Genomic DNA, 21038 nt, shown 5'->3' with positions numbered 1-21038 from the left:
GTGTGTGTGTCTTGGTATGCGTGTGCATGTCTCCCTCTCTTCCCCTCCCCCCTCTCTCTCCCTCTCCCTCTCTCTCTCTCTCTCTCTCTCTCTCTCTCTCTCTCTCTCTCTCTCTCTCTCTCTCTCTCTCTCTCTCTCTCTCTCTCTCTCTCTCTCTCTCTCTCTCTCTCTCTCTCTCTATCTATCTCTCTCTATCTCTCTCTCTCTCTCTCTCTCTCTCACACACACACACACAACTGCCCCTAGCAACATGACCATGCCCTTAGCAACAGCTAAACACCTGGTGCCTTTTGCAAAGATACAATGACAATCATAAACGATGATACAAAACATCACCCACCTCCACAAAAATCTTAAAGACTATTGCTCTGGTATGATAAGAATTGAAGTACAATTGATACATACATGTATTTTAGTCAATTTAAAAAATATCAATGAATGTGCCAACATTAGGGTTTACCCTTAGGAGTCCCCCCCCCTCAGTCCTATTCAAGTTGTTATACAATATTCATAATGTTCATTTCATAATATTTCTAATGATATACATATATCATGTGCATGTGTTTTTAAAAGTTACATTCAAGACATACTGCAACAAACTAGTATATATATTGCGAATTAAATCATAGACAGAGGAGGAAGGCAGGCAGAGATGGACAATTTTTAAGTGAATTTTTATGTAATACATGTAACATTTTACAACAAATTTAAACTTACTCAGATGCCAACATACAAAGCCAGTAAACATAATGGTACAGCTTTCTTAAACATGAAAATGATTTCACTGTAGGATAGGAAGAGTTGTACAGACAAAACTTTTGAAAAGTCAATTGAAATGAAAAAATTACAATCTCTATAACGACAGGCGATTTACAGAAGAAAACTTGCTGTACACCCAAGCTTTAAATACCTTGATTATTTATATATTAAGGACCCTGTAAAACTTAAACTTAAATTTAACGCAACATGGAAACCCCAAAAATACAGTATTTTTTTTATGTCTTGCTTATTTGTACAAAATTTACACAAAAAGTGATGACACCTCTCCTGTGATGGTGTGTTTAATTATTCCTATTGCAGAAATAGATTAAATCTAATATGTATTTTCGATTGATAATTCCTATTAATATCATTTTTATGCAAACATATTACATTGAGTTACAGAAACCAAGTCATTAAAGCCTGATACTATATTTAGGGTGTAATTACATAGCCTTACAGAATTAAGTCATGAGGGTTCAAGTTTACAGGCCAGGTATGCCAGTTAGCCCAAGAACTGTTACAAACAAATAAACAAACAACCATGAAATAAACATACAAAAACAAAACAAAAATACATGAGTAAATGAAAATATGAAATATTATTGAACTAATAATTGAAATAATACACTATGTTAATATATATTCATCCATTCAAACACATGGTGCTGTTTACATAGATGATTGAACATAGTGCTAAGTCTTGCGTAAATATCAATTTTCATATATCATTTACCCTTGCATATTTTGTTTTGTTTTCGTATGTTTTATTTTTTATTTATACATCTATCTGTCTGCCTGTCTGTCTCTATTTATTTGTTAGAAGGCTTTGCTAACATCATGACATTCCCCGATTCTATCGCCCTCTATCGGTAGTAAAGATCGACTACGGCGGGGATATGACGTCACGAGCCACATGTCCAGCGCCATCTTTGCTGCAATATTCAGGAACGACCCGTAGTGCCGAGAATCACACTGGTTTTTCACGGATATATAAGGTCGATTTGAAAAAGAAATGCAGTAATTGGTGCGTTATACATCAGTAAAGATGCCGACGTACTTTCAGCGCCCTGAAAATGCTCTCAAGAGAGCTAACGGTAAGTATTCTGGACTCGCATAGTAAATGTGGTGGTGTGTGGCCTCAGACGTACGAAGGCTGCACTTCATTCAGTAACATGTGTTACTGTCACATTCACATCACCCATATGGCACACTGAGATTTTACTGCATGGATCGTTACCAATATGAGGATATACTAATTTACTGTAGAGGTGTTACTCCATCAAGTACTCTCCAATCAAAACTTAGCATGTTAAAACACAACGTTGAAAATATAGCCAACATTCAACAATGACATGAATATTTAGAAGGCAGAAGTGATGTCGTAATCGCTGTTGCAATTGCATCTTAGTAATAAACGTACTACAATACAAAATATTATCCTCTTGTCCAGAAACAGGTGTACATTGATTTCTAGATATGAAACTTACAGCGTCACAAGAAATCAAATCATTCGTTGTGTTGTAAAGGGGTAGGCTAGGACCCATATCTATGTCGTGTGTAGACTGTAGGCATCACAACAGTTAAAAATATTTGTTAATCATGTATCTCATTGGAACATATTAACATCTTAATTTAAACAAGAAAAAATATAATTTTTTGCCATAAATGCAAAACAAGTTGCAAACAGGTGTATCATACTATCAAAAGAATAACATAATTTTGTTGAAATATGTAATGTTTAAAAACTACTGTAGTCTAATGCCCACACATTAATAATCTGGATGCCAGCTGTGGTACTAAACCAGTGAGTGGACATTGAATGGTAACGATACTGTATAGGAACTAGACTACCACCACAGCAAAGACATACAGACATGCACAGATACATTGATTTTTCACTTGGTAAAGTGGTCAAATAAATTTGTAGAGAAATTAGGAAGGGGGTGATGATTTGTAGCAAAAAATAAAATGTTAAATACTTTTATCGTGTTTACTTCCCCTTTTCATAACACAGTCCCTGGATGCCATTTTTCATACAGACTCTCATATCTGATGAAATTCACTGACATACTTATTGAAATATTTAGAATAGGTTATCTCATATCAAACCTTTGATACAACATGAATAATAAGACATTCTTTGTTGACTGTAGTATGGAGCCCTGGAGAGTGGACTCAAAATTAGTTTTACATGGATATTCATCTCTCTCTCTTTGTCTATGTGTCTGTGTATACATATGTATATATTCCTCAGTATTTTTCTTCATTCAGCCAAGGAAAATGTTTGTGAACTAATGGGTCTTTGAGTCAAAAACGAGTAGGAACAAAAACCCTTAGGCCATTAGTATTTTCAGATTGAATGTAAAAAATAGCAATATAATTCGAAATGCGAGTATACTTGTATACGCATGATTTATGACAAATTGGTTATGGAGATTTTTAATCTGTTGATATCTATTTCAACACTTCAGAATGAATGGTGTAGACGTGAGTTGTCCGGATGTACATGTAGAATGACCAAGATATAAATCCCCATATTTTTTGTTCAAACATGCACAACTTGACCTGTGTAGGATGTTGTGTGTATACAAATGTATGTGTTGAAATGAATGTGACGTGCATAGGATATCGTGTGTATACATGTGTATGTTGAAATGAATGTGACTTGTGTATGATATGGTGTGTATGTTGAGGTGAATGTGACTTGTGTAGGATATGGTGTGTATGTTGAGGTGAATGTGACTTGTGTAGGATATGGTGTGTATGTTGAGGTGAATGTGACTTGTGTAGGATATGGTGTGTATGTTGAGGTGAATGTGACTTGTGTAGGATATGGTGTGTATGTTGAGGTGAATGTGACTTGTGTAGGATATGGTGTGTATGTTGAGGTGAATGTGACATGTGTAGGATATGGTGTGTATGTTGAGGTGAATGTGACTTGTGTAGGATATGGTGTGTATGTTGAGGTGAATGTGACTTGTGTAGGATATGGTGTGTATGTTGAGGTGAATGTGACTTGTGTAGGATATGGTGTGTATGTTGAGGTGAATGTGACTTGTGTAGGATATGGTGTGTATGTTGAGGTGAATGTGACTTGTGTAGGATATGGTGTGTATGTTGAAATGAATGTGACATACTTTCATCTTACAAAATATGAAAATTAATAGTTATACAATACATTGTATGCATACATTTTGTTAAAAACTTTTAATCTACAATTATTCATTATTTGTCAATTCCTTTTACAGAATTTATTGATGTTGGCAAAAAGCAGCCAGCTTTGGATGCCTTGTATGATGTCATCAAAAGTAAAAAACATCGAACATGGCAAAAGATCCATGAGCCGATCATGGAGAAATACTTACAGTTATGTGTAGATCTACGTAAGAGTCACATTGCCAAGGAAGGACTGTACCAATACAAGAATATCTGTCAACAGGTATGTAGATTAGGTGTTCATAATAGTTTTTGTAAGATTCCAGTTCCATCAAATTATACAGTATTCTCTACGAGGGGGTTTTGAGGGGTGCACCACCCCTTCATTTGTGATGGTCACCCCTCTGTTTGAATTAAGCTATTTTTAAGTTTAAATTTTAGTGTATATCACGGTCCATCCCGTCCCAAAGGAATGCTGGTCAGGTATAGATATCATCATGTATATTCAGTAGGTACTGTACATGTACATCAATATCTAAATATGTCTGTTGCCATTTTTGATTGAATGCATTAGTTTACACTATTATACACTTAAACGTATTATTGCCTGGGTATGAGGACACTAGTAGACGTCTATCTTACCTCAACAGCTCTTATGTAGCAACTATTTTTTGAGGCTGAAAGACAAATAACAACATGAAGGGAAATAGGACATCTACTAGAGCCCAAATAAGGCCATGCAGTAAGTGTTTTATAACTCATCAAGTCTTGGGCACATGTTTTTTCCAGAGTTAAAACAAATCCCTGATAAGATTTCTGTACTGCGTGAATATTGCCCTAGGGAAAATAGAACGCAAATAGCGTCCCTATATGCAAATTGGGGTCACTATGGGTCAATAGTCCATACCACATGATGCAATCTAAGCCAATCACTGAAGGGTATTCCAGTATATGAACACAATGTAACACTTTGTTGGTTGGTGCCTGGTGCACAAAATGAATACCATACAATGTACATGTATATTTTTTTCATAGGTGAACATCAAGTCATTAGAAGATGTTGTAAGGAATTACTTGAAACTGGCTGAGGAGAAAACCGAGGCAGCCAAAGAAGAATCTCAACAAATGGTGGACGACATCGATGATTTAGATCAAATCACTACACCAGAAAGGTCAGGGTTTGAATTCAAGTTTGTTTTGTGTTCATAATTGTGCATTGTGACAGATGATTACTCATAGAGAAGACAATTACAGTTATAATGGAATTCATATAATGTCCAGTGAGCTCACAGTATAAAAAGACACATTGTTGTAGGTCAAGGTTAGTTTTCTTGTGAGTCACCACATACATGTAGTAAGGGATAGGATTTGATGGGTTACCAAAAAATGCTGGCCCAATAATGATAGATCTAAACTGATGAGAGGACATGTATGGTAATTTCAATAATGACAGTAATACTCACAGTAGAGTGCCTTTACTGACATGTAGTTTTAGACTTGTACATGTAGCAGCCATAGAAGACCCATGTACTGTATACTTATATTGACTTCCCATGTTTACACTATATTGACTTCCCATGTTTACACTATCTCAATATTATATCGACATCACCAAGAGACTATCACTCACTTATGCAATCTATTTCATGCTATAAATAATTCTAGTTAGTTCAAACTATTCTCACTAGTGTCATATGTAAATTACCAGTCTTGGTTTGTCATACAAAATCAATGAATATGTCATATTTTGATTTTTCAGTTTACTTCTGAGTGCTGTAAGTGGAGAGGTGACACAAGACCGAACTGACCGTGTCCTATTGACCCCATGGGTCAAGTTCTTATGGGAGTCCTACAGACAATGTTTGGATCTGTTGAGGAACAACACTAGAGTAGAACGCTTGTATCAAGATATTGCCCAACAAGGTATGATCTCATAGTTAGATAGATATTGTTCTCCAATATTTGTCTTTGTTTGGCCAACGAAAATACGAGTGACCCATGGGGCCTTGTCAATACGAGTTGAAAGACAAGCTGTGACAAAACCATTTGCGCCAATATTTTTTCTTTGTTCAGCCAAAGAAAATACGAGCGAATGAAGGGACCTTGTCACTATAAGTTGAAAGACAAGCTGTGACAAACCCTTTGCTCACAAGTATTTTTGGTGAATGAAATAAATATAATATAGGCAAATATACACATAAATATTATATAATTACAAAAATTGGTATCATTGATAATTGTGATTTTGAATGTTTTAATAATATTTGAGCACCATACATACATAACGTGAAATGACCAGGGGATAAATCCCATATTTCAGTTCTAACTTGTTCAACTTGGTTTGTGTGAGTTATGATATTGATCAATGAATTTCCAAGTACTCGTGCATATACAACTACAATAAAGTTCTTTTCTTCACATTGCAGCTTTCAAGTTCTGCCTGAAGTATACCAGAAAGACAGAATTCCGTAAATTATGTGAAAATGTAAGTTGAAAAGTTTAATGGAATGTGATCCCACTATGTAGGGGCAAGGGTAGTTACTAATCATGATCGCTGTCGTTTATCTTGCATTCAGATAGAGGAATTAGGTTCTTACCATTAAATAATTTTACCTCACAATCACCTTGATATGATACATCATAAGATAACGAAGTGCTCTGATTTCCAGCATAACATCAGTATTTCTGGACTTCCAAATCAGTGACAATGCACTTGATAAAATTAGTCAGTCATGTGACTCATGCCCTTGTATTTATGCATAAGAGTGTTACATTCTACAGCCTGCATAAGGTATTGGGAAGACGGAGGGGAGATTCTGCTAGATTTCATTACATGAGGTAAAGCAATGTATTCAATATGACCAGAATGAGGATTAACCCTTTGCTTCCTGTATAGGTGGCCCTATACAGGACCCCCTAGGGCCTGAATAAATTTTAGAGACTTACTTGTCAAGACATTATAACTTTCATATGCTTAGGACTTTGTTTCTATGACAACTGACCCAACTTAAATGTGGTTTATGTAAAGTTAACATGTTACAGTGTATCAAAGTGTATTGTTATGCAAATGATAGTATTGATTATTCTTCTTACTCACTGCTTTTTTAAAATAAAATCCATCCAAAACTATGAATGTAGTTTATTTTACTCACCCCTACTCTGTTTTTTCCCTGCAATTACCCTACTCTACAGTTTCCTCCTTTTCCTAGCTAAATCTCTACCTGCACACTCCGGATCATTATACTGGTAATCAGTCATATAATGATATCGTTGGAAGCAGGGTACTGGGCACATTCTAACTTTACATGATCCACAAATGTACTTAGTATCTTTCCTATTGGGTTTGTTCTTTATATACTGTTTAATTCCTAACCTTCCTTTAAACTTGATCATGGTCTCATCTAAAGCTAGTTGTCTCTCGGGAGTATACACTTCTCTAAACTTTCTGACAACGACATCAATTACAGGTTTTATTTTCTGAAGTTTGTCAAAGTTAGGGTCATTTCGATCAGTGGGTAGGGCTTCATTGTCAACAAAATGTAGATATCTTAAGATTTGACATTACATGTCACGAGGCATATGTTTTCCAAAAGCAGGGGTCTGCGTTAGCCAATATTCAGACCAATACTCCTTGAACGAGCCCTTCTTGTCAACTAATCCCATCGCTAAAGTTAGACCTAAAAACACTTCAAGATGATCGACGGATATACCTTCCCACGCAGACTTCCGGTTGTTTGGATCACGACGACATTGATCAGCGTAGCGGTTAGTTTCAGTTACTACTTTGGTCATAAGTTCCGGAGTGAAAAAACAATCAAAAACATCTTTCGCTGATTTATCATTGAAATCAAAATTTATTCCTGAATTTTCGTTAAATTCAAAGTCATCAACATCAGTTATGTCGCGCGACCACTCGATCGAGTCGTCGTCACTACTACTATCACTACTACTGGAGTCGCTGTCATCGGGTGACATATCTAATTCTGCCTCGTCATCTGAGTAACGTCGAACTAACCTGGCTAATGGTACGTCGTCCTCTATGTCAGACGGTGTAAATCCCTCAAATTCTGAGAATTCTGAAGAATCAAAAATATCAGCGATCATGTCACCCACTGACAGTTCGTTGTTTACTTCGGTCGCCATATTTAGATTTTCATTGATATATTTTCCGTGAACTACGAATTTTGACCGTTGACCTCTTCGTCGTGTTATGGTAAACAGCAATATACATATCAATGGACTTTTGGCGGCAATTTCTAGGCAATTGAATTACTAATACCCCCCTATAACGAACAATGACATCATACGTTCGAGTCAAAGGTTGCATTGCATACATACGCCTTTAGGCGCCTGTCGGCTGCAACGGAGTCTAGGGTGAAGTACGCCCTCAGGCGCCTGCCGGCCGCAAAGGGTTAATTAATATAGACTCCAGCATCCACTGATGTCTCTCGTACAGTAGTCTGTATGCTGAATCTTTACATGTTTGTTTCTCCGTTTGATTGACAGTTAAGAAATCATTTGGGGTTGATCACTAAATATCAGAACCAAGCATCGTCCATTAATCTCAACAATCCTGAAAGTCAGCAAATGCACTTGGAAACCAGACTGGTACAACTAGATAGTGCTATCAGTATGGAGTTATGGCAGGTATGTATAGGATGGCACGGCACACAATAGAGTAGTACAGCCCAACAGAGTACAGTCATCTTCATCACAGTACAGTACAACCCAACAGTACAGTATAGTACAGCCCAACACAGTACAGTCATCTACATCACAGTACAGTACAGTACAGTACAGTACAACCCAACAGTACAGTATAGTGCAGTACCACACAGTACAGCCCAACACAGTGTATCTACAGTACAATATAATGCACTACATTACCCTACAACACAGTACAGTACAGTACAGTACAGTGTAATATTAATAGTACTGTACACTATAGAATAGAATAGCATAGCATATGACTAGTAGAATACATTTGATGTCACCAGTCTGTGATTGACAGTTCAATTAGAATACATTTGATGTCACCAGTCTCTGATTGACAGTTCAATTAGAATACATTTGATGTCACCAGTCTGTGATTGACAGTTCAATTAGAATACATTTGATGTCATCAGTTTGATTGACAGTAAATTTGATGTTGTAAATCAGTTTGATTGACAGTAATTCCAAAACTATTACAGGAGGCATACAAGGCAATTGAAGATGTCCATGGACTAATGAACCTATCCAAGAAACCACCTAAACCTCAATTGATGGCAAATTACTATCATAAACTAGGCTTGGTCTTCTGGAAATCTGGTAATCCATTGTTCCACGCCTGTGCTCTTCACCGTCTCCTACAACTGTCTAGAGAACAGAGGAAAAACTTATCCCAAGATGAAATTCAAAGGTAAGCCCACGATACTTGTCACCCAAAATAGATTGTAGAAATAAATAACTTGTAGTGCATCAGTGACTAACTTTGTGAGTGCCATCAGATTGGCCCTTGAACTTTGTTTGTTTTCCCAACAGGATGGCATCACGAGTTCTCCTCGCCACCCTTTCCATTCAAGTCATCCAACCATGTAATGAGATCACCAACATTCTAGATATGAGGGAAGCTCACATAGAAAAACAACGCAAATTGGCAAATTTATTAGGATTACAGAGCCCACCAACTAGATCACAACTTATCAAGGATTTGGTAAGTCCAATATTGATATACTAGTAGCCTTGTTTCAGTACTGTCTTCCTCAAACCAATATTCAAGTACTACCCCTGGCATGGACCAAGGGTCAACAACCCTGTATTATCCTAAGGGAGCATAAAATTTATTGTAGCCTATGCAAACCCATAGTAACCTGTATCATGCCAGGACCATATTTTTATACTGTTGGGTTAACTGAGGCTTGGTCTCATAATAACAGCAGTGTTAATGCCGAGGTTTGCTTTCCAGTAACAAAAGGGAAAAATCTAGCAAAACTTGTGTAAGTTGGAGGGGAACCATACTTGAGAGGTCTCACACGGTAGGAATGACCGCCAAGACTAACGTCGTCAGTCTATCTATTTACCAAGACTAACCTCAGTCTATCTGTTTGCCTTGCAGGTCAAGCATAATGTGATACAGCATGTTTTACCTCAGTTGAAAGACCTATTCAAGTGGTTAGAAGTTGAGTTCCATCCATTACAACTATGTGAAAGAGTTACTAATGTCCTACAGTATATTAAAGACACCAATGAGTTAGATATGGTACAGTATGTACCTGCATTACAAGATGTTACTTTGACCAGACTTCTCAAACAGGTTAGTTACGCGTACTTCTACAAAATATGGTACACTTATGACAATGATTGGCATAATAATAGTGCTGTACATTATTACCTGTGGCCACAGACCAGTGGCCCTTCTAGTTTGTGACTTCCTCAATTCAGTGGGGAGCTTACAGTCATGTGCTGCCTCTGTACGTGAACCATTCAGCCCACCGTCATGAACTCCACTTTTCACTCAACGGTACTTTTAGCAAGCCATGATAACAAATTATGTCTATTGCCATGATTATTTGTTGCCATGGTTACTTGGTGATCAATTCTACTATTAATGAATACTGTATACTGCATTTCCAGGTATCTCAGGTATACCAAACTATACAGTTTACACGTTTAGCTGAGCTAGCCAAGTTCTCTCCTGCCTTCCACCTGGAGAAGATAATTGTTGAAGCTGCCAGAAGTCACACATTGCAGGTATATTGTCTTACTCTTATGATATGAATGTAAGGGGACTTCATTACTTTTTACAGTATAATCACCTGTCCTATATAATTCTTTCAAGTATTCTATATTGTATTAGACTGTGCTGCTGGATTTCATAGGTTGAAAATTAAGCTGACATTTTCAGTATCCGATTCCAATACATACAATTCACACTTATTTTGTTATGATCATAGATCACATACAGACATGAAAGATCCAGTCATTGTTGCCAAGGTAACCTAAGCTTCGATTACATAAGCAGAAAGAAGACTGGATCTTTCAGTTGGAGATCAGATACAGTGTATTTTTCAGGGCAATGTAACAATGGCCCATGTCAACAAGTTTCATTTTACAGCCTAGTTTTCTGTCATACATGCTATGTTACATACTTACCTAAAGTATGTGAAAAGTGAAATAAATATACAGTTTTCCAGAAATCCACACAGGCTTGTAATGTAAGGTGTATAAGTATATATTTATATTTGATCATACATATTAGGTGTATATATCGTACCTAAATCTTCTAATAATCATTCTTACTGTAATACTGGATAGTTCTTTAAAATATATCAATCAGCTTTCGTCTCACAAGAAGTTCAGTGAAGGCCGTTCTTCATGGGTTCTGTGTTAATGGTTTCTGTTTTTCTTATACAAACACTGTAGGTGCAGATAGATCATCGCACACGGTCTTTACATTTTGGAACTGATCTGGGTGTATCATCATATGATAGTGATGACAAAGAAGGGCCCAGCTTGCAAGCCATGCCATCAGAACAGATCCGAAATCAGCTATGCCAAATGTCTTCAGCATTACTGAAAGCTGTGTCTTTGATAAATCCACCTCATATCCAGGTGAGTTGACTTTACTCTTGTTGTTGAAGTAGCTGCTGTTAGTAGGCCCTCACAGTTCAAAGAGGGAAAAGGTGATGAATGATGTTGTCTGTCGTGCTGTAAATATTCATATCACAACTCCAGTCGGCAAACCAAGATGTAAAGGGTATATTCTTGCTTCTATAAAGCATTTCTAAAGTCCAACTTAAGAAGTCACTGGTAGTGGTACATGTATGTGACATGGAAAGCCAAAACAGTACCACAGTGACATTATAGCAAGTATGCAATATTAACCAATCATGTATTCTCAAAGCAAAACAAAACTATGCAGACTTGACGTATCTGTGTACATGTATTTGTATATCACACAAAACACAAAAACACATTAAAACAGTAACTTGTACATCTAGACAACGAGTTGACCTGTTCAATTCCTTATTCGTTTTATTTCTAGGTACTTTATCAGAGTTGTTAAGAAATCTACATAAAAATCATCCTACAAGGTATTTATTTCATTGATATTTACCTCACTTGTTTATTTCAGGCTAACCGATTGGAACAGAGACAACAGATTGCACAGAATTTTGCTCGCAGCGCCAAAAAGGAACATACTCGTATTCTTGCACGTAGACTAATAATTGAAGACAGAAAGGAACATCTGGAAAGTTTGAATACTCGCCGAGTAAGTTGAAAGATTTACACATGAACATTATGTGGTCTGTTCTTAATTCAGTCTGGGATTAAGGATGGGAAGGGAGATGTTAATCCTGTTGTGGTTAACAGGTAGAGATCTTTCACTCCTAACTTGTACTTGCTTGTAGTCAGGTCCCTGACAGACAATTTATCACTTTGCTGTAGTGGGAAAGTTAAGTTCTCCTACAATATTTGCTTGACTGACACCAAACTATTCCAGCAAAATAGAAGGATATTGACTGTTCTCCCAACTGAAGGGAGTGGTTGGTTTTCTTCCAAGGGAAACAACCTACTAAAGTGTATGTGTGTGGTCACTTACTGTACCATTGTGTACAAGACAGGACAGGGACAGTGTGATATTGCATTTATGGTATGCACTACAACTAACTACAAATTAAACAATAAAAGATTAAAATCATCTCTCTACTTGGGGATATTTTTACAAGTTGGAATGCTAATTGTGTTCAATTTGTATACAAAGTCCATTCCATGTGCAGTACGTTGGTGATTTATATATTTCCTATAAGCAAAGCTTCCATGATGTCTTTATGCTCATTGATGCAGTTTGATGAATTTCACAAATTAGGAATAAAGAAAGATAAAAGACAAGACAATTTTCACTTTTTTTCTATGCTTTGAAAATCCTGGTAACAGAAGCAAAAATCTGGTAAAATTTGCATAGATTTCTATACCTTATACCTTATAGTATAGGTAATATTAAGTGGGAAAACCTGTAAAATATCTGGAAACATAGACAGAGTTTATATGCATATCAACCGTAGCAAAACCAGTGATGTGGTGATGGTTCTTTTGGTTTCTGAATGTTTTCTGTTGTCTTTGGTTTATAGGAAAAAGAAGAACAAGAGCTGATAGAGCAACAAAAGCGTAAAGCTCTTGAAGCTGAACTACGTAGACTTGAGAGAGAAGCTGAGGAGAGAGAGAAACGTCGTCGAATGGAGGAACACAAACAAATACAACAGAAGCAAACCTTGGATCGAATTGAAAGCTTGAAGAAAACGGCAATTGGTGCTAGAACCTTGAAGAAGTTGGACATAGATGTAAGTCTTCACTGTGAACATTATGTCATGATTTACACAGTGAATCTCTCTTTCTAGTCATTTCTGAATGAACCATAGCACTTGATAAATGAAGGTCAACACTTTGGTTACGAGTGCCAATCTTAAGGCATTACATGAAGCAGTCAATAAAATATACTATAGAAATCATCCTATCTGCAACACCTAATTGCCACAGTATCAAATATTTAATAGCACTTTCTGTATGGGAGTATGATTGATAAGAGAGTCTTGTTATGTCTAGACAAGGAGTCATTTACAACAAACCGTTCTGAGAACAAGACTAGTGTCAGTCGAATCTATCAAAAAAAAAACATCTACACCATTCATGAAGGTTCACTTTGAAGTAACAGTTTTTGAAAGGGGCTACAACACTCAATTTCTAGGCCCTACTCTGATCAAAGTGCTGTTTTTGAACAACACTCCTTGTGGTCAAAAAATAGTCTTTTGTCTTTCTACCAAACTCTGTGTTTTCACAGAAATCTATGGTTGATATGATGATCAACTATGAACTGTAAATGTCATCTGAAATTGTTCTCAACCATTGTGACTGTTTTGGTCCGTTACAAATTTGTCAGAAACTATATTCCACATAATTGAGTCTGTTGTTTTACAATATGTATACCATTGTTACTTAAAGCCTATCAATCACATATTTGTGTGATTATCTTTCTTTCATGAAAAATATAAATATGTGTCTTAAGTGAAATAAAAAATTTAGAGTTTAATATATTTGTTTGTATCTGAGGTTATGATACTTACTACTTGTCTGTTTAAAAGTGACCATATGGATGAGGATTGGGTATTTATTTTGGTTTTGTAATATATAAAACAATTTTATCATAGCATCCTACTTGAAAAATCGATGTGAAACATAGACAAAGTCTGAGGTTATAACTCAATACGGTGCAATAAGCTAAAAAATGTATTTTTAAAAAAAGTTTCTTATTGTACATACAATAACAAACATTTTACATATTTATTACGTTATTTCAATTCATTGAGTTACAAACAAGGCGTTGGCATATGTTGTTTTGTATTGATTTTTCAAGCAGGATGCCATCATAAAATTTAATTGTTTTATAAATTAAAAATCCAAAATAAATACCCAATTCCCTCATCCATATGGTCACACTTAAAGTGATAGCTCAGTAGTGTCAACAAATGCAAAGACCTGTCAGAATGTAATATTGTTATCTTTTTAATATAACAGGAACTGAAGGATATGGATGCTGATGAAATCATGGCAAAACAGGTTCAACAACTCGAACAAGAGAAAAAAGAATTACAGACGAGATTAAAAACACAAGAAAAAAAGGTAAGTAGCACATTAAAAAAACACTTGCCTGCCTCAATTATTTGAGAGTTGCTTGATAAAAGTTTTATATGCCTGTATTTACAATTATACAGTACATAAACACCTAATATGATCACAAATTCAATTATTTGTAATGTTGTCCTCCAAAACAAGTCAATATAAACACCAAAACACAAACATAACATGTATAGTTTAGTTCTGATAAGAAAACCAAATTGGCAATGTCTACTCATAACATTTCATCACCTAATACAAGTGACAGTTTGGCAAAGACAGGTAAAATATGACTGGCAGGTATTATGAACTGTAATGTTTTTACAACCCGATGGAGAGACTCAAGGAAACCTTACCAGAGCAGAAAGTAAAGGAGTACATGTCGCATATCAAGAAGACATCATTCAGTGATTACCAAAAAGAGGCATGAAACACTATAAAAATTCAACCACAGTTTGTTCTTCCCAAATGTATTATTTCAAGGGTGAAACCAGTAACTTGCAGATTTGCAAGTTGGCCACTGTAAACCACACAACCATCATATTGGTGTAAGAATATCTATATGGACTAAAAGCCAGATGTTTAATGATTTGATCTGATCATTACAGGTTGACTTTGCTGCCAGGGCTCAAAGAGTTGAAGAAATACCATTATTGAAGATAGAAGCAGAAGAAAATGGTGTCGAAGAAAGGGAATTCTGGGAACAGCAAGAGGAAGAAAGGGTAAGGTTACAAAAAAGCAGTGATGTGTATTATGTAACAGTGATTACTTGCATCAGTACACACACACACACACACACACACACACACACAGTTTAGTAGGAATTGATTTTAAATGGCAATGTTTGGTGTGCTTGATTGTCTCCATGACAACATGTCTGATATTATATCTCTATGACAACAAACTGTTATATGTAGGATCTCCATGACAACATATCTAGTATATCTCAATGATGAAACTCATTAGAGTACTAGAAATGTGTAAACACTTCACCACAACTTTATAATTGTAGTGATGTATCATGATGCAATTTTGTTACAGATTAAGAAGTTGATATCAGAGCGAGAGATTGCCAAGAGAGAAAGAGACCGTCTGGCAAATATGAGGGACGAGAAGGACTTATTTATAAAGACTCTGACACAAGCAAGAATGTCAGTTTATGAGGTAAGTTGGTATTCACTCCTAGACTGCTGCTAATGTTGAGGACAGACAGACAAAGTAAACATTTACTGCTGCCATTGTTGTAAACTATAAATTACTTTGGTGTTGCTCTACTCTCACTGGCCTGCAGTGAAAGGAGTTGACCAATGTGTGAGGTTGCCCTGTCATGCTGTACCTTATAGACTAGGGGTTGACTGATGTGTGAGGGTGCCCTGTCATGGTGTACCTTATAGACTAGGGGTTGACTGATGTGTGAGGGTGCCCTGTCATGGTGTACCTTATAGACTAGGGGTTGACTGATGTGTGAGGGCGCCCTGTCATGGTGTACCTTATAGACTAGGGGTTGACTGATGTGTGAGGGCGCCCTGTCATGGTGTACCTTATAGACTAGGGGTTGACTGATGTGTGAGGGCGCCCTGTCATGGTGTACCTTATAGACTAGGTGTTGACTGATGTGTGAGGGCGCCCTGTCATGGTGTACCTTATAGACTAGGGGTTGACTGATGTGTGAGGGCGCCCTGTCATGGTGTACCTTATAGACTAGGGGTTGACTGATGTGTGAGGGCGCCCTGTCATGGTGTACCTTATAGACTAGGGGTTGACTGATGTGTGAGGGCGCCCTGTCATGGTGTACCTTATAGACTAGGGGTTGACTGATGTGTGAGGGCGCCCTGTCATGGTGTACCTTATAGACTAGGGGTTGACTGATGTGTGAGGGCGCCATTTAATTGTGTACCTTACAAACTACCACGGTTGAGGAAAGACAGATAAAGTAAACGTTTACTAACTTGTCATGATATGATCAAATTCATACATGTAGTCTGCTCAGTGATACAAATGAAATATGGTGTCCTCTGGTAAATAGGATGGCCACTTAGGTTTGTGAAAATTACACATGAATGTGCTGTAAAAAGGAATATACAAAACAGGCCCCTTAGGACAGTAGGAATACAAAGGAATATATCCATCCATTGCTGTTAGCTATGCATTACTGAAAGTAACATTTGCAAACATGTAGATCAATGTTTTTAAAGTGACATCTACATTTTGTAGGAAAAACGAGAAAACTTTGACAAAATGTTTGCTGAAGAAAGAGAAAAAAGATTGGAGCAACGAAAAGCCAATCGTGCTGAAGAGAGAAGACAGAAATGGATAAAGGAGAGAGAAGAAGAAAAACAACGTAAAATTGATGAAGAAATGATACGAGGTAAGAATACCATAACACTTGCTACAGCTCTTGATTAGAATTGTCGTGATTAGAACATCATTTTATCTGTTCAACAACTGTAAGGTTTTATGTTGTAACCTGTTACAAACTGTCAACCACATCTTAGTACTAACTTGACAACACCAATCTGGAATGCTATGTAGCATGCTAAGTGACAATTAACAGATTTCAGATATAAACATTAAACTGCACATTAGACCACAACAGAGTGAAAACAACGTCACCCTCTTTTCTCCCAAGGGGATATTGTTAGTACACACCAGAGTGAACACAACTTCACCCTCTTTTCTCCCAAGGGGATATTGTTAGTACACACCAGAGAGAACACAACTTCACCCTCTTTTCTCCCAAGGGGGATATTGTTAGTACACACCAGAGTGAACACAACGTCACCCTCTTTTCTCCCAAGGGGATATTGTTAGTACACACCAGAGTGAACACAACGTCACCCTCTTTTCTCCCAAGGGGATATTGTTGGTACACACCAGAGTGCACACAACTTCACCCTCTTTTCTCCCAAGGGGATATTGTTAGTACACACCAGAGTGAACACAACTTCACCCTCTTTTCTCCCAAGGGGATATTGTTAGTACACACCAGAGTGAACACAACTTCACCCTCTTTTCTCCCAAGGGGATATTGTTAGTACACACCAGAGTGAACACAACTTCACCCTCTTTTCTCCCAAGCGGATATTGTTAGTACACACCAGAGTGAACACAACTTCACCCTCTTTTCTCCCAAGGGGATATTGTTAGTACACACCAGAGTGAACACAACTTCACCCTCTTTTCTCCCAAGGGGATATTGTTAGTACACACCAGAGTGAACACAACTTCACCCTCTTTTCTCCCAAGCGGATATTGTTAGTACACACCAGAGTGGACACAACTTCACCCTCTTTTCTCCCAAGGGGATATTGTTAGTACACACCAGAGTGAACACAACGTCACCCTCTTTTCTCCCAAGGGGGATATTGTTAGTACACAAATAATTACTAGTTGGGTAAAAGAGTTTGAATTTTTGATGTTTGCCTCTACAGAAAGAGAAAGAGAAGAAAGGGAAAAGCGAGAAAAACAAGAAAGAGAAGAAGCGGAGTATCAAGAAAAATTAGCCAAGTTAGAAGAACAAGCTGCCAAGAGACGGGCAAGGTACATAGATCTGTAGACAAAAGTACAGTAGAGAGATCCTTTATGTATCAGACATTGGCAGAGGAATTTCTTGCATATGTTTATAGAGAGAATCAGAGATCCTATGTATATATCCTGTCACAAGCAATCCTATCCTATTTATTGCCCTGTATGACAACAAGATATAGTTTATGATCCCACACAAGGAATGAGAGATGCTACAATATTAATATTTTGACAGCCACAAGTAGACTGTCCATAGATAAGAGCCAAACATAAGAAGACATTTCTCTGAACTGATTTTACAGCTTGGTATGCAGTATGAATCAAAAGAAGTAATTTAAGCTTAGAAAGACAGTGTTTGTCACTTGAAACTAATCTAAGCTGGTAGCTATATACTGGAGTAGTCATTCTATGCTTTCTGTAAGCAGTTCAATATTTACACTAGATTGCTGGTCTATCATTTTACATGTGTTTATCACATTTCCTCTACACTTTCATTAATATTCTTTAATTAAAACAGAGAACAAGAAATTGAAGAGAAACTAGCCAGGGAGCAGCAAGATAGAGGTAGACAAGTGCCTGATAGAGAACCTGAAAGGAGAGATTGGGGACATGCTGATAGAGAACCTGAAAGGAGAGATTGGGGACATGCTGATAGAGAACGAGATGACTGGCGATCAGCACAGTAAGTGGATAAAATGTGCCATTAGTAGCCATGACTGCGCGAGGGGGCTAAGCAATGATCAATGTCCGTCCAGACATCTTTTTTGTGTATGCATGCATCTGTTCATAGACGTTCATATCTCTTACACTTGTAACTCATTTTCAACCAAACTGGCACAAATGTCAGAAACTATTAGGATACTTGTAGCAATGCCAGACAAATTTATTCTTGTCTGGATTTTTTTATCCAATACAAGATAGCCCTGACAGGAGTCTTTAATTGCCATCTTGTCATCGTGGTTAAATTTCTCTTTTTAAACTCAGACTTGGGATTATTTAAAGGGTATGAAAGATTGCTGATAGAACTATTCAAGTGACGCGCCCCTAAAATGATACCATAATCCTCGGTAATTGCCATTTCTTCACAAAGTCAACTTGGGGCCTGATGCTTTCAAGTTGCCCATTTTAAAGTTCTCATCTTCTTTTATGACATACATGTGTATTTGTTTTTGAGAAGTGCATGAAACCAGAGAAGCCAAACACTGTGTTATAGTATATTGAATATATGTGTCCCTGGTGAAGGTGGAAAAACACTTCATATGCTAACTCTTTCTGTTTACATTCTAGGAGTGATGAACCTAGTTCCAAAAGTTCTGCACCATGGAGGCCGAGTGCACGAGAAGGTGGCTGGAGAGAGAGAGAAAAAGGGAGAGGTGACGTATGGCGTCGTAAAGACGCACCAAGGGATGATAGAGATGATGACGTTGATGGACGAAGACTACCAGTTGATGATCACGACAGACGTGGTCCTCCAAGCGATGACCGATATAGACGACCAATGGATGATCCTGACAGGCGTGGACCTCCTAATGACGAGCGTGACAGACGTGGGCCTGCTTATGATGATCGTGACAGGCGTGGGCCAGCATACGATGATCTTGACAGGCGTGGACCAGCAGCATTTGATGATCGTGACAGGCGTGGACAAGATGACGGCAGTAGAGACTGGCGGGGACCACCACAAGATGACCGAGATTGGAGAAGACGTGAAGATCGAGGACCTCCAAGAGGACCCCCACCACGGGATGATAGAGACAGAGATGATTGGCGTGGTAGTAGACGTCCAAGAGATGACAATGAATGGAGACGAGATAGAGACGACAGGGGACCACCCAGTCGAGACAGAATGGAGAGAGATGACAGGGGGCCACCACCAAGACGTGATGACTGGCGTAGTAGTAGATCTGGTAGAGACGAAAATGATTGGAGGAGAGATCGCGACGACAGGGGACCTCCACCCAGTCGAGACCGAGGACTAGACAGGGACGACAGGGGACCACCAAGACGTGATGACTGGCGTAGCAGTAGACCAGCTAGGGATGACAATGAATGGAGGCGAGACAGGGATGACAGGGGACCACCACCCAGTCGAGACCGTGGACTTGATCGAGATGACAGACCACCAAGACATGAACCAGCACAGGATGGTGGTGGCAAATCGTGGAGACAACAGGATGCAGATGGTTGGACAACCGTTATAAAGCGTTGAAGATAAGGATGTGATGTGATGCTTCATTTCAATTATATTAAAAAGTGTCTCCAGCGATGTGACAGCTGTATATTTGATTAACAAACTGTGCAAATCACGTAGATTGTAGCATACACTTTAATTTCATAATTCTATTTTTCCTTTTGTTTATCAAATTAATTTTTGAATTCTCTGCCAAGTCGGTTATAAAAGACTACACTCTTGACAGATGGAGAAATATTTCAAATACAAAAAAAAGTCTTAGAATATCTTGTCATATTAAAAAAATCAGTTATTCTCAAACAAAACAAACAAATGACTTCTTTCATGTTATTGTATGAATTACAAAATGGCTCTACATCTATGTAGTATTAGACTTTAGTGTGCAAGTGTGGAACATTTGATTTCTACTCTATGCACTTTGTTGTGTCTCTCTCCTTAGTTTGTAGATTAAATTCTAGGATATTATTTTCAGTTAGTACAAGTAGATATTGTATTTCAGTCAGTGGTTATTTGTAGTCATATTTACCTGCAGTGTCTGTAAGATGAATAAGTAAAGGCACACACTCAGTGGTGGTATGCAATGACACTATATTACAGTGTATTTTAAATACCATACACTTTGTCATCTGGTCAGTATAAGAACATTTAGAGTCAGTGGTTTCAATATAAGGACTGGTTCAATACAGCAGTGTAGTGTCGTAAGAACACACAGTCGAGAACAGAAAATAATCAAATAAATAAAAATGAAATT

The 21038-nt window shown here is 37.5% G+C and overlaps 1 protein-coding gene across 1 annotated transcript; it reads left to right on the top strand.

Moving 5' to 3' along the window:
* Nucleotides 1-1689: 1689 nt before the first annotated feature.
* On the top strand, nt 1690-21035 carry LOC144446404 (eukaryotic translation initiation factor 3 subunit A-like). The gene is made up of 20 exons (XM_078136158.1): nt 1690-1856; nt 4011-4201; nt 4954-5090; nt 5678-5841; nt 6345-6403; nt 8425-8565; nt 9111-9319; nt 9442-9613; nt 10016-10213; nt 10534-10650; nt 11323-11511; nt 12035-12172; nt 13032-13241; nt 14473-14577; nt 15180-15293; nt 15613-15735; nt 16786-16939; nt 18003-18111; nt 18614-18778; nt 19384-21035. Exons 1-20 carry the CDS (start codon nt 1808-1810, stop codon nt 20303-20305), a joined length of 3666 nt encoding a protein of 1221 aa, XP_077992284.1. The 5' UTR covers nt 1690-1807; the 3' UTR covers nt 20306-21035.
* Nucleotides 21036-21038: the final 3 nt, after the last annotated feature.

This window comes from Glandiceps talaboti, chromosome 15 (assembly GCF_964340395.1).
Source record: "Glandiceps talaboti chromosome 15, keGlaTala1.1, whole genome shotgun sequence".
Classification (NCBI taxonomy): domain Eukaryota; kingdom Metazoa; phylum Hemichordata; class Enteropneusta; family Spengelidae; genus Glandiceps; species Glandiceps talaboti.
This window is presented reverse-complemented; position numbering and strand designations above follow the sequence as displayed.

Coding starts and splice junctions, on each gene's coding strand:
- LOC144446404 (XM_078136158.1), top strand. CDS start 1,808: ATGCCGACGTACTTTCAGCGCCCTGAAAATGCTCTCAAGAGAGCTAAC. Junction 16,940..18,002: donor TGATGAAGAAATGATACGAG/GTAAGAATACCA, acceptor TTGCCTCTACAG/AAAGAGAAAGAGAAGAAAGG. Junction 18,779..19,383: donor GATGACTGGCGATCAGCACA/GTAAGTGGATAA, acceptor TTTACATTCTAG/GAGTGATGAACCTAGTTCCA.